Source organism: Quercus suber, unplaced genomic scaffold (genome assembly GCF_002906115.3).
Source record: "Quercus suber isolate HL8 unplaced genomic scaffold, Cork oak 2.0 scaffold_112, whole genome shotgun sequence".
Taxonomy (NCBI): domain Eukaryota; kingdom Viridiplantae; phylum Streptophyta; class Magnoliopsida; order Fagales; family Fagaceae; genus Quercus; species Quercus suber.
The window spans coordinates 1,076,750-1,092,222 of record NW_027069577.1 but is presented as its reverse complement, the minus strand read 5'-3'; the positions used below and the strand labels follow the sequence as shown (position 1 = coordinate 1,092,222).

Genomic DNA, 15,473 nt, shown 5'->3' with positions numbered 1-15,473 from the left:
TTCCTCAAAAAAAAAAAAAAAAAATAGTATAACCACACTCAATCAATTTTAATACCTATATATAAATCTAACCAAATTGGGAGTTTATTTCGATGTTATTAGGAGTGGTAGGATATATTGAATTTTAAGTAAAATGCTGATTTGACAATCTCTTATTGAATGGTGTAAAATATAAATTTTACACCTCATCTTTACTGAATTCGGACTCTTATAAATATGGTTACTTTTTTTTTTTTTTTTTTGAGAAACATAAATAATGTCAGACAATATAGATTGGTTTACTAATGTATATACTAAGATAAAAGTGTGGGGTGGGGGCGGGGGGTAATGAAATACAAATCATCTGTACCATTTTGTCTTCCATCAATCACAACTTGTCATGTATTGATTTTATTTATTTATTTTAAACTTTAGTTATTTTATAAAGAAAANGGAATACAAATCATCTGTACCATTTTATCTTTCATCAATCACAACTTGTCATATATTGATTTTATTTATTTATTTTAAACTTTAGTTATTTTATAAAGAAAGAAAATCAATATATGATAAGTTGTGATTTATGAAATATAGAGTTACACAACAAATGATAATAAGGAAATGCATCAGAGAAGATGTAGTAGTAGCAAAAACCAAGATCTTGCATCTTTAATAATAATTTATTGCTTTCTTTTTAACATAATTAGTATTTATACTTCAAAAAAAAGAGGTTCACTTCTGTCCAGTAGCCAATGCACTCGGACTTTCAGATACAGACACATGCCTAGTTTTGAAAATGTGTCGCAATCAACGTGTCCAGTGACACTAGCCACCGAATGAAGCCGGATCCGCAAAAAAAAAAAAAAAGGTATTAGTATTATTCATAAATAAAAAATAGTATTTAGTCTGTTTGTTTTTGTAAGATAATTTCTTATAGAAGTACAAACCAGATTGTCAGGATTACAACCACCCTTTATGCCAGCTCTACCTGGATACCAACAGACCGTCATGCTAGCCTTGCTCCTTAAAAAGGGATGTACTCATTCTTTTCCATTTGAGGATTGAGCACCAAACTGTCTACTTTTTCTTTTTCTTTTTTTTCATACAAAAAATATTAAATTTATTATAAATATCTTATTTTTATGGACATTATAAAATGCTTATAAATAAACATGACAATTAATATAATTGATATTACATTAATAACATACAATAAATACAGTTTTAAATTTTATTTATTTCATGTTTGAATGTTTACATCTTAATTTATAAAATTTATGTAGAAAAAAATTGTACTATACTTAACAATTCAGCATTAATGAAATTCACTCTTTTGATGTTCAATTTTGTAGTAGTTAATGAGATCACACATTAATAAATTCAGCATTCTAGCTCAATTAATTTTAATAAAATCAGAACTTCGAGTAAATGACTAAAACACCCTCAAATGTTCAATAAAGGGGAAAAAAAAAAATATATATATATATACTACATGAACTGTACAGCTTACAATTCTAGCAATGAGAGGTGGAAGTTAATTTTTTTTTTTTTTTTTGTAAAAATTTCTACATGAACTGTACAGCTTACAATTCTAGCAATGAGAGGTGGAAGTTACTTTTCTATTAGTAAAATGCACAGGTTGATCAACTTCTTTTGACAATGACTTTCTAATATAATATTAAGCAAAAGTGAATGGTGGAACAGTATACTAAAACCACCCATTAACATCAATGCTTTTTTTCTTCTAGCAAAAAAACACATTCTAGTACAAAACCATAATAATCCCAAAAGAAAAAATATATATATATACACTAACAAAAGATAAACACAAAAAAATGAAGCAAATTGTAAATAAATATGTGGTTCCTCCAATAATAGATGCTCTAAAAATCAGTTGTTACAGAAACAGAACATAATTCCGAGAAAAGAATTACAGTTAGATCAAAGAAGAATAACAAGTAATATGCTATATAATTAAGTAGAACTTTCATATCTTTTTTTTTTAACCCAATTTTCAAGACAAGTTTGACATAGTACTAGATCCAAGGATACCCGAAAAAAAAGACCAAAACTTTACCTTGGAATCAATCTATTTTGTTGTGCAGAAATTTCTTTCTTTTTTTTTTTTCTTTTTTTTTTCAATGCTGAACTTCATTCATCTTCATCGCCTAATGGGGTTCACAAATTCTGCATCAGAAACCGCTGAGTGCTCGATTTGACTAATGTCATCATCGTCCATTGGAGCTGGAAGATTAAGATCTATCAAAGCTTGTCCAAGCTTGGTCGAAGCTCTAGCAGAAGTTGGTGTTGAAGTTGAACCAGTTACATGGGTTCTCTTGTGTCCACCCAGAGCTTGTCCTGACGAGAACACTCTAAAACAAACTGGGCATTCGTGAACCTTTTTCTCTGGAGTACCCACATTTTGGTGCCCCAATTTGGGCTCATAATTATTAGCTGGAGTTGTAGTACTAGAATTCAACTTGATCTTCTTGTGACTCGCTCTGTGTCCACCTAGTGCTTGATAAGATCGAAAAGTTTTCTTACACGTCTCGCACTTGAATTTGCCACGCGTTCGAGTAGTTGTCTTTGACAATTTGATCGGCTCCTCGGACTCATCGCTCTCCACAGCTTCGTCTTCTTCTTGTTCTTGCTCTTGTTCTTCTTCGTCTTCTTCTTCTTCTTCATCATCATCATCATCAGCAGCAGCATCATCATCTTCGTTGTTATCCTGTGGTTGTTGCTGTTGTTCTTGTTTCTTCCATTTGTCTCTTGAAAGCATCATGAGGCAAAAGGCAACATGTTCTTCTGTGGTGGTATCGGAGATCGAACTCACTGGCTCAGGCTCAGCCCACGATGATTGATCAGCATCAACAGCTTTGTACTTGAATTTCAGCTGCTTCTTCATGGCCTCAGCTTCTTCTTCAATTCTCTGGTGATGGTACTGATGGTGGAAGCTTTGGTCTAAACTCCGAGTCCTCTTGGATCGTTTCCGAGTTGGGTTCTTCGAAGACTCTGTCTCGCTCTCTCTGTCTTGAAGAACCACAGACCCAGCATCAACAGCGAAAGAGAATTCAGGATCTACCAAACGAAAGCTTCGCTTTGGGTTCTCTCTTAGCCCATAGATACCCTTCTCATCATCATCAGCATCATCATCATCATCCTCTGAAGAAGATGAAGATGATAAAGAAGCTGACACAGTCCCACTGAGTTGGTTCTGTGGTGGATGTTGTGGTTGTGGTTGTAGTGGTAGTGGTGGCGGTGGTGGTGGTGATTCTGGCTTTTGAACAATTGGAAGATTCAACATGTGAGACCTCATGTGACCCCCCAAAGCTCTACCATTAGAGAAGCTCCTCAAGCATAGTTTACACTTGTGCTTCTCCATATGTGTTTTTTTAAAAATTAAGAACAAAACCCAAAACCCCAAAAAAAACAGAGCAAGAAAACAGAGCAAGAACAGAGAGTTTATATCATCATAGGCCTATTTGTCTCTCTGAAGAGCTTGTCTTGTGAAAACTGAAAAACTCTCTCTGCCTCTCTCTCTTTTTATTTTCCTATGTGTGTGTGTGAGAGAGAGAGTAGAAACTTAAAAAGGAGTAGGTGACAAGCATTCCTCCACCAAGTGATATATACAAAGATACAAAAAAATTAATTCCAAACTAAAAATAAAAAAGAAAAAAAAAATCTAAAATTGGATTTTCTTCTGATTTGGGAGTGATTTTTTTTCATTAAAACGGCAAAAATAATAATAATAATAATAATTATAAAAAAAAAATTCAATTAATTTAAAGCTTAATGCATGAAAGAGAGAATGAAAGACATGTAACATGCGGGTCTTGCCCGTTTCTGGTATTTATTCCCAATCCCATCTCTTTCTCTCTCTTTTTTATTTTTCTATCTCTTTTTTTTTTTTTTCTAATTTCCTGAATTACCCTTCCTCCCACACTCTTCAAATGAATCAAAATTAATAAGTACTTTGGTTTCAACTCTATCCAAACTTATTTAATTTACTTGTTCATGTTCAATTTTTTCTAGATACAACTGTACTTTCTGATTACTTTTAGTAAACAAAATAATCGGTAAGAAATTGACAAATAAACCAATTAAAATGCATACTTTAGTATGTTTGTGCTCTAGAAACAAATGGGTTTTCCAAATTTTTTAAATAAAAAAAAAATAGTTTTAGCTTTTAAATGTAGTAAAAGAAAAAAAAAATTGGGGTAAGTAATGTAGTAGTAAACATTTATTAATTTGTAAATATATTTGTGAAAAATTTTACAAGGGTATTTTAGGAAATTCTTAAGTGGTTTCCTTGTACAAGTCAAGAAACTGCTGGGTTTGTTGTAACGACGAAGCAGAATGAAAACCCCACAAATAGGTGTGTATATCAAAGAAACGACCCCACTTGAGCTAACCTCACAGCACTGTGACTTTCGCATTAATAACAGGCAATCATTACCCAATTACATCAGTGCACGTTACCCTCATGTCCACCTGGCATCTCCTCAGCCAATAGTTTTGTAAACAATACACTTTGGTACAGTTACTTTTATATATTAAAAAAAAAAATTCACATCAACAAGACCCGAATCAGTTTTTTTTGCTTATTTATTTATTTCACAGATTCTGTTACCTTTATGCCGGTGATATTACAGCCAACTGTCAGTGCTGTAGCTTTAGCATGCGGGCTTGTCCTTAATTTTTTTTTTTTTTTTAATCTACAAGTTTTTAATAGTGATAATTAGTAAATTAAGTTACTAAACTTGTAATTAAATTAGTATTTTTTTTTTTCAATTTGCTTAATTTGGGGTTATTACTATTATTTGTTTTTTTTGTCCCCTTTAATTTTGGATCTTTGGTTGAAATGTGAGAAGGAAATGAAGGGTGGGAAACGAGTGAGAAACTAACCTCTTCCCTTTGAGAATGGAGTTTTCTATTCTAATGGGGAAGTAAATGCCGTTTTGTTAGGGGCTGGTAGACCCAGTCCTATAGTCCTATAGTGCTTCCTTACCTCCCCAACCCCTACTTGATTCTTCTAAATGAGCAAAGTCCATGTGGGTTAATAAATTACACATCTCTTAGACTAAACCTCTAACCACTACATTTTGTTGAGAGTGCCATATCAACAACAGCATCTAAATATCTAATTGGTCTTCACAATTTGCTTTGTGTCTTCTTCTTTCTCTTTCTCCTCCCAAACCCCCCCCCCCCCCCCCCCCCCCTCCCCCCCCCCCCCTCCCTTCCTTTTTCATTTCTTTATAACATGTTGTCTTTTCGTCTTAAAAGAAAAATTTATAATCTTTCATAGTCGAGCGTAAGGCATAAGATATTTAAAAATCAAGTAAATACCACGTGTTGCACATCTGATAGGAAATTGAAGTGAATCCTTTTCCCATAAGTTATAATGAAAGAAAACTTTAGTGTGCATTTGGACCAGTTCTTTTTTTATTTTTATTACCTTATTAGCTTATGTACAATTTTTTAGTCTCGTTAATTTGAAGTACAATTGTACTCTCGTTAACTTTTAGCAAATAAAATAATTAGTTTTTTTTCAAACAAAGGGTTGATTCGAACCCACTTTAATGTATGTAAATAATCAAGAAAAATACCAAAGAAAGTTGTCGATCCTGCAAGAATCAGGCTGTCCATCAATATATTTAGAGGATATTGTGTATAATATTAGAAGAAACTCACTCTATGTCTATATCTGTTAGGGTGAAATATAAAATCAATGAGACTTACTAATAAACTAATTAAAGTCTTACAATCACTTACCTTTAACTCCGAAAAAAAACAAAAAAAGTTTTTACAAACCAAGTGTTTTTTGCTCATTTCATGATCTAAATTAAATGGTATAAATATTAAAGTGTACAAAGTACTACATCGTTTAAATTTTGAAATTATGATACCATTAACACCTTTAGATACAAAAACCGAAATCTTGACCATAACAAATGGATAATCTCCAATTCTCTTAAATTGAATAGGATTTTAATTAAGAGCACTATGGCTTCATGCCATTGCCTAGTTCTCCCATAGAAGATTGAAGAGAACCTAAGTTTAAATTTCTCTTCTTCGCATTTGTTGGAAGCAAAAATAATAATAATAATAATAAAATAAACTGAAAGTCTTAGAACAAGTGCAACTTTTTAGTCACTAAGTTTTTGTTTTTATTTGAAAATTTAATAATTATGATAATGAGGAGAGAGGTATGTGAACTCTGGAGTCTGGACGTTTGGGTTGGATACACTAAGAAGTACCAATCAAATTACAAGGCTTTTGAATAGTCATGAACTTTATCATTGTGGTTAACACCCATTAAAAATTAAAGATCGCTCTCTTTCTTAAATGCCATTACACTTGAATTAAAACAACAATAACACTTATTGGGCTCATTTGATAGGTTAAGTACAAAGTATCAAACTCCTTTATTGATTTATTATTGCACTTGCAGAGTTTGTATGACATTAGGTTTATAGAATGGTGTATTCCTATTATCCCAAATTGGCTTTGTAGCTAGACAATTAGCCTAATTAAGGTACCATATTTCACTTGATCATGTGTTCATGTGAGATTGAATGATAAAATGAATATATATTTGATTTCTTCTTTTTTTGCAGGGGAGAACGTTGATTCCTTTAGTTGAAGCAAAAATCATTGTAATTTTGCCACTTACTCTTTTTAATTTCTCCATTCAAAATCAAATGTGATGATGCATTTTGATCAAGGTACTTCTCTCAATTCATAGATACTTACGAAGAATACCAAGAACCTTGCTAGAGCACCCATGGGGAAGATCCACTAACACTTAAATTAGCAACATATCAGACTATCAGAGAGTGAAGTAAAAGATCCATGAAGGTTACTATTGTATTTTATACCTCCTAGGGTTGGTGATGGGTAATATTTGTATGACTGTTGGAGCATGAATTACTATAGATTATGGGGATTTTATCTAACCCAATCTCTTCCCTTTGATTTAGGGATCATCCTTTAGCCATAAAAGGGTTGGTAGCACAAAATGATGGGATAATAGGACATAGAGCACTTCTCATATACGTGGAATTTGACCTTTGGTGAATTTTGCAAGTTTTTTGGGTGCTTTGGCCAAGCTAACACCTCATTGATCCGAGCTACCACGTCAATAACTTTATCCAAAGCTAAGCTGACTTGACGGGACATAATTTCTCTTTAAAACTTAGCTTTAGATAAGGTTGATAATGTGGCAGCTCGGATCAATGAGTATGTGTGTATGCATATATATTTAGCTTTAATTTTCATTTTCATTATACTATAGAAGCATTAAAATCTTATCATGCCCTCATTGTTACCGTGGCTTGGTGCATGTGGTTCAACAGAAACAAAACACGCCTAGTAAAGCTAAGCTGACTTGACGGGACATAATTTCTCTTTAAAACTTAGCTTTAGATAAGGTTGATAATGTGGCAGCTCGGATCAATGAGTATGTGTGTATGCATATATATTTAGCTTTAATTTTCATTTTCATTATACTATAGAAGCATTAAAATCTTATCATGCCCTCATTGTTACCGTGGCTTGGTGCATGTGGTTCAACAGAAACAAAACACGCCTAGGCAGTCCAAGACAACCTAGCAGTGAAAATCCTCCACAAAGCCTGCCTTATCTTGGAAGAGTTCCAGCTTGCCCACCTCTGGAAGCCTCATCACCAACAAGCCCAAGACTCACTTTGGGTCCCCCCAACCTCCCCATACAACAAAATCAACACTGATGCTGCTATTTTTAATAACTCAGTGGGCATAGGTATTGTAGTCCGAGACCATGAGGGATCGGTGACAACAGCCATGAGTATACACCTTCAGCTACCCTTGGGCCCACTAGAGGCTAAAGCCAAGGCAATGGAGGAAGCTATCTCTTTTGCATGGGATAACGAAGTCCAAGATGTTATTTTTGAGACAAATTGTAGCGCTATCTCTGAAGCTCTCAACGGGTCCACCACACCCCCTATTACTATTGTCAACCTCATTGCGGGATGTTCAGCATAGACTACAGGATTTCAGACAAAGTCATCTCCAACATGTAACGAGACAAGGAAACAAACCAGCACATATTTTGGCAAAGCATGCCAAAGAAATTGATAATTTTGTAACTTGGATAGAGGAAAGTCCACCCATTATTGAATCCGTTGTGATTCAAGATGCTTTGTATTTATCTTCTTCATGAATAAGGTTTCTGTACTTCCCATAATAATTAAAAAAAAAAACTGATTTTTTTTTATTCGTACGTTATTTTATTGAGTAAGTATTGTCACATGTAAGAGATGGATTACTAAGTTTTGTACATTAATATGAGTTTTACAATAAATCTAAGCAATATCTTCTAAAGAAATTATCTAGATGATATGAGGATAGTTATTAGCATTGTACAATACATGATATGTATCAAACGAAATTAAAAAAAGAAAAAGTATTATATCATAGGTGTGCATGGACTATACTCATGAATCATTGATAAATAAATATGTATAGTATGAATCATACGATACATTGTGTAGGGGCTTTTTTTGTGTTGTGCGTTGAGCTGGGCTACTTCTTGCGGTGATGGGCACGAGTATTCCAAGTAAGAGAGTTGAGACAGGCCCAACTTTAACTTACTTTGGGCCGGCTCGTGCGCAAACTAGACATCGTCTGCCAAGGGTGTACTTATGGCAGACAAAATTGTTTCAAAGGATTTATGGTAGGCAGATATAACAATAGCAGAAGAACAAAAATATAGTGACTTGTTTTTAATGAAAAATGACCAAGTAATCCCTATTTATGACAATCACAATAATAACAATATCTTTTACAAAAGAAGTGAAGGATTAAGTGACAATATGAGTTAATCGAAGAAATAATATCAAGTCAAGTTTGGGTCCGTAGAGGCAAAGACCAAAGAAGAAGAACGCATCCTCTCAATGAAACTAATCTCCCAAGAAAAAGGTCTTGTCGTGGAGATTAATGACTTTGAGGGAACCGGACCTAGATGATTAATGCTCAAAGGAATCTCTATTGTTTACTTGCCTCCAAGAGAGTGGGAATTCGAAGGGGAGAGAAGGGAACCGACCTACTGGTGCATGCCTATTATATTATCTTTCTTTTGCTTTCTATTTTCTCTCTTATCTTTTTTTCTTTCTTTTATTTTTCTTTTGTTTTCTTTTCACTTCGTAATACCTCTATTTTTCGATCCTCCATACAGGGCATGGCAATGGTCCTTTTATAGGGTCTGCCGTGACTGGATTTTACCACTTTACCCCTTAACCGCTTTTGTTTGGTCTGGGTATACCTGCCGACCACTAAAGAGTTTGTTTATGTACCACTTACCCTCGCTAGACAAAGGTAGGTTTGTGTCGTTTGTTAGTCCGCCGTGGCACCCTTTCCTGCCACGGCGTAAATGCTTTCTTTCTCTCTCCCTCATGGCATGCACCCAACGGTTTCTCCCTCAACCTTTCCTCTTTTGGGCGGTCTGTCATCCCAACAGGACGTACCTCTCAAAAGGGCTTGGGTAGGAACCGCAGAATAGGTCTTTTCTCCTCCCCCGACCACCAAACCTTACCCCCTTTACCTCTTTACCTCTAACCTATGGCCCCACCACGTCCCACATTGGTTGGGTATAGGCTGGTGGTGCCTGAGCCTTGTGCATGCTTCCCTCTCATGTATGTCCAAAATCTACCTGCTACTCATGCATTTGCCGCAGTCTGGAGCTTTGTTTGCATAGTCTGCCGCACCTCTTCGTTCTTTTATATGGGTCGTTTTATAATTCACTGTTCCCTTTTGAGTCTGGGCTTCATTTAATACTGGGTTTTACATTTCTCTTGGCTCATTTGTTGATTGCCATCATGTCTTGCCATACTATTATGTCATTCCTACTGTAATAACTTGGTCCTGCTGGTCCTCTTTTAGACTTGCCGTTTACCCTCTTCCCCAAATGGCTTTGCATGGCCATGGACTTTCTTACTTAGGGGCTCTTGTGTCTCCTTGGGTATCCCCGGCCCATTTAATTGTTTTGGACATCCTCAGCCCATTTACTTGTTTTGGGTTTCCTCAGCCCTTTTCCTAACTCTGTGTTTCCATAGGTTTTTACTTACTTCATTGGGCTTCCCCGACCCAATTACTTCATACTCATCCTTGGGGTTTGTGGTCCTATTAACAATCTTCTTCTCTCTTTGCTTACATTACTTTGAACCTACCGCGGCCCATTCTTACTTTTTCACATCATACACTGCCCATGGGTTTGTTATTCTCTCTTTTCGGGCCTTTCGAGCCCACTTGCTTCCTCAAGGCCCATTTATTTAGTTTATGGGTTTGTGATCCATTATTCCTGCTACTTGGGCTTAATGGTTTCTTTCTATGCTTGCCACTTCTATCTGTTGCCTGCATTGCTGAGTTGGGCTTCCTTCCTTCTATTTGTGTTTTACAAAAATGACCCTCAACACATAGATAAGAGGATTTAAACTGGATTTTTGTTCAAATTTGTGCTTGTACAATTTTACTTCTCTCTCTCTCTCTCTCTCTCTCTCTCTCTCTCTCTCTCTCTCTTACAATCACTTACCTTTAACTCCAAAAAAAAAAAAAAAAAAAAAGGTTTCACAAACCAAGTGTTTTTTGCTCATTTCATGATCCAAATTAAATGGTATAAATATTAAAGTGTACAAAGTACTACATCGTTTAAATTTTGAAATTATGATACCATTAACACCTTTAGATACAAAAACCGAAATCTTGACCATAACAAATGGATAATCTCCAATTCTCTTAAATTGAATAGGATTTTAATTAAGAGCACTATGGCTTCATGCCATTGCCTAGTTCTCCCATAGAAGATTGAAGAGAACCTAAGTTTAAATTTCTCTTCTTCTCATTTGTTGGAAGCAAAAATAATAATAATAATAATAATAAAATAAATAAACTGAAAGTCTTAGAACAAGTGCAATTTTTTAGTCACTAAGTTTTTGTTTTTATTTGAAAATTTAATAATTATGATAATGAGGAGAGAGGGATGTGAACTCTGGAGTCTGGACGTTTGGGTTGGATACACTAAGAAGTACCAATCAAATTACAAGGCTTTTGAATAGTCATGAACTTTATCATTGTGGTTAACTGCCATTACGCTTGAATTAAAACAACAATAACACTTATTGGGCTCATTTGATAGGTTAAGTACAAAGTATCAAACTCCTTTATTGATTTATTGTTGCACTTGCAGAGTTTGTATGACATTAGGTTTATAGAATGGTGTATTCCTATTATCCCAAATTGGCTTTGTAGCTAGACAATTAGCCTAATTAAGGTACCATATTTCACTTGATCATGTGTTCATGTGAGATTGAATGATAAAATGAATATATATTTGATTTCTTCTATTTTTGCAGGGGAGAACGTTGATTCCTTTAGTTGAAGCAAAAATCATTGTAATTTTGCCACTTACTCTTTTTAATTTCTCCATTCAAAATCAAATGTGATGATGCATTTTGATCTAGGTACTTCTCTCAATTCATAGATACTTACGAAGAATACCAAGAACCTTGCTAGAGCACCCATGGGGAAGATCCACTAACACTTAAATTTGCAACATATCAGACTATCAGAGAGTGAAGTAAAAGATCCATGAAGGTTACTATTGTATTTTATACCTCTTAGGGTTGGTGATGGGTAATATTTGTATGACTGTTGGAGCATGAATTACTATAGATTATGGGGATTTTATCTAACCCAATCTCTTCCCTTTGATTTAGGGATCATCCTTTAGCCATAAAAGGGTTGGTAGCACAAAATCGATGGGATAATAGGACATAGAGCACTTCTCATATACGTGGAATTTGACCTTTGGTGAATTTTGCAAGTTTTTTGGGTGCTTTGGCCAAGCTAACACCTCATTGATCCGAGCTACCACGTCAATAACTTTATCTAAAGCTAAGCTGACTTGACGGGACATAATTTCTCTTTAAAACTTAGCTTTAGATAAGGTTGATAATGTGGCAGCTCGGATCAATGAGTATGTGTGTATGCATATATATTTAGCTTTAATTTTCATTTTCATTATACTATAGAAGCATTAAAATCTTATCATGCCCTCATTGTTACCGTGGCTTGGTGCATGTGGTTCAACAGAAACAAAACACGCCTAGACAGTCCAAGACAACCTAGCAGTGAAAATCCTCCACAAAGCTTGCCTTATCTTGGAAGAGTTCCAGCTTGCCCACCTCCGGAAGCCTCATCACCAACAAGCCCAAGACTCACTTTGGGTCCCCCCAACCTCCCCATACAACAAAATCAACACTGATGTTGCTATTTTTAATAACTCAGTGGGCATAGGTATTGTAGTCCGAGACCATGAGGGATCGGTGACAACAGCCATGAGTAAACACCTTCAGCTACCCTTGGGCCCACTAGAGGCTAAAGCCAAGGCAATGGAGGAAGCTATCTCTTTTGCATGGGATATCGAAGTCCAAGATGTTATTTTTGAGACAAATTGTAGCACTATCTTTGAAGCTCTCAACGGGTCCACCACACCCCCTGTTACTATTGTCAACCTCATTGCGGACGTTCAGCATAGACTACAGGATTTCAGACAAAGTCATCTCCAACATGTAACGAGACAAGGAAACAAACCAGCACATATTTTGGCAAAGCATTCCAAAGGAATTGATAATTTTGTAACATGGATAGAGGAAAGTCCACCCATTATTGAATCCATTGTGATTCAAGATGCTTTGTATTTATCTTCTTCATGAATAAGGTTACCGTACTTCCCATAATAATTAAAAAAAAAAAACTAAATTTTCTTTTATTCATACGTTATTTTATTGAGTAAATATTGTTACATGTAAGAGATGGATTACTAAGTTTTGTACATTAATATGAGTTTTACAATAAATCTAAGCAATAACTTCTAAAGAAATTATCTAGATGATATGAGGATAGTTATTAGCATTGTACAATACATCAAATGAAATTAAAAAAAGAAAAAGTATTGTATCATAGGTGTGCATTGACTATACTCATGAATCATTGATAAATAAATATGTATAGTATGAATCATACGATACATAGTGTAGGGGCCTTTTTTGTATTGTGTGTTAAGCTGGGCTACCTCTTGCAGTGATGGACTCGAGTATTCTAAGTAGGAGAGTTGAGACCGGCCCAACTGTAACTAACTTTGGGCCGGCTTGTGTGCAAACTAGGTCTCATTTGCCAGAAGTGTACTTATGGCAGGTAGAACTGTTTCAAAGGATTAATGGTAGGCAAATATAACAATAGCAGAAGAACAAAAATATAGTGACTTGTTCTTAATGAAAAATGACCAAGTAATCTCTATTTATGACAATCACAATAATAACAATAGCATTTACAAAAGAAGTGAAGGATTAAGTGACAATATGAGTTAATCGAAGAAATAATATCAAGTCAAGTTTCGGTCCGTAGAGGCAAAGACCAAAGAAGAAGAACGCCTCCTCTCAATGAAACTAATCTCCCAGGAAAAAGGTCCTGTCGTGGGGATTAATGACTTTGAGGGAACTAGACTTAGATGATTAATGCCCAAATGAATCTCTATTGTTTACTTGCCTCTAAGAGAGTGGGAATTCGAGGGGGAGAGAAGGGAACCGACCTACTAGTGCATGCCCATTATATTATCTTTCTTTTGCTTTCTGTTTTCTCTCTTATTTTTTTTTTTTTTTTTACTTTTGTTTTCTTTTCACTTCGTAATACCTCTATTTTTTGATCCTCCATACAGGGCATGTCAAGGGTCCTTTTATAGGGCCTACCATGACTGGATTTTACCACTTTACCTCTTAATCGCTTTTGTCTGGTCTGGGCATGCTTGCCGACCACCAAAGAGCTCGTCTGTGTACCACTTACCCTCGCCAGACAAAGGCAGATTTGTGTCGTTTGTTAGTCCACCGTGACACCCTTTCCTGCCATGACATAAAAGCTTTCTTTCTCTCTCCTTCATGGCATGCACCCAACAGTTCCCCTTTCAACCTTTTCTCTTTTGGGTGGTTTGTCATCCCAACAGAACGTACCTCCCAAAAGGGTTTGGGCAGGAATCGCAGAATAGGTCTTTTCTCCTCTCCCCACTACCAAACCTTACCCCCTTTACCTCTTACCTCTAACCCATGGCCCTACCACGTCCCATATTAGCTGGGTACAGGCTGGTGATGCCTGGGCCTTGCGCGTACTTCCCTTTCATGTATGTCCAAAATCTGTTTGCTGCTTATGCGTTTGCTGCGGTCTAAAGCTTTGTTTGCACAGTCTATCGCACCTCTTCGTTCTTTTATGTGGGCCGTTTTATAATTCATTGTTCCCTTTTGGGGCTGGGCTTCATTTAATACTGAGTTTTACATTTCTCTTGGCCCATTTCTTGATTGCCATCATGTCCTGCCATACTATTTAGTCATTCCTACTGTAATGACTTGGTCATGCTGGTCCTCTTTTAAACTTGCCATTTACCCTCTTTCCTAAATGGCTTTGCATGGTCATGGGCTTTCTTACTTAGGGGCTCTTGTGTCCCCTTGGGCATCCCCAGCCCATTTAATTGTTTTGGACATCCTCGGCCCATTTACTTGTTTTGGGCTTACTCGGCCCTTTTCCTAACTTTGTGTTCCCATAGGCTTTTACTCACTTCATTGGGCTTCCCCGACCCAATTACTTCATACTCATCCTTGGGGTTTGTGGTCCTGCCAACAATCCTCTACTCTCTTTGCTTACATTACTTTGAACTTACTGCGGCCCATTCTTACTTTTTCACATCATACACTACCCATGAGTTTGTTATTCTCTCTTTTCGGGCCTTTCGAGCCCACTTGCTTCCTTAAGGCCCATTTATTTAGTTTATGGGCTTGTGACCCATTATTCCTACCGCTTGGGCTTAATGGTTTCTTTTTATGCTTGCCACTTCTATTTGTTACTTACATTACTGAGTTGGGCTTCCTTCCTTCTATTTGTGTTTTACAAAAATGACCCTCAACACATAGATATGAGGATTTAAACTGGATTTTTGTTCAAATTTGTAAATTTGTGCTTGTACAATTTTACTTATCTCTCTCTCTCTCTCTCTCTCTCTCTCTCTCTCTCTCTCTCTCTCTCTCTCCCCACAGAAAAGAGAGCACTAAATGAAACTATAAATAATATATATATTGTTGTTTTAGGTTCAAGAAACTTGAATGCCAATAAAAAAGTAAAGAAAAAAAAAAAGTCATTGAAATAGAATAAAAAGGGTAGCTCTGTATATGTTGGAGACAATGAAGAAGAAAATGGATAATAAAAAGGTGTCAACGATGGTATGATTTTGTAATATTGGCTTGGTATATGAGATGAAGTTGATTAGGCAATATGATGATATAACAAGAAAATAAATAAGTATATTTTGTCTTGTAGCTGTATTATCACTTTTTGAGTTTGACAAATTTAAATGTGGATTTTATACAATATTTTCATTTTTTTATTTAGTTAGTTTATTTTAATATTATTGCATAAATT

At 35.6% G+C, this 15,473-nt stretch overlaps 1 protein-coding gene across 1 annotated transcript; it reads right to left on the bottom strand.

The window, feature by feature from the left end:
- Positions 1 to 1,815: 1,815 nt before the first annotated feature.
- LOC136068385 (zinc finger protein ZAT9-like) lies at positions 1,816 to 3,586 on the bottom strand. Its single transcript, XM_065775487.1, has one exon. It carries the CDS (start codon positions 3,359 to 3,361, stop codon positions 2,141 to 2,143), a length of 1,221 nt encoding a protein of 406 aa, XP_065631559.1. The 5' UTR covers positions 3,362 to 3,586; the 3' UTR covers positions 1,816 to 2,140.
- Between the last annotated feature and the right edge of the window lie 11,887 nt (positions 3,587 to 15,473).

Coding starts and splice junctions, on each gene's coding strand:
- LOC136068385 (XM_065775487.1), bottom strand. CDS start 3,361: ATGGAGAAGCACAAGTGTAAACTATGCTTGAGGAGCTTCTCTAATGGT.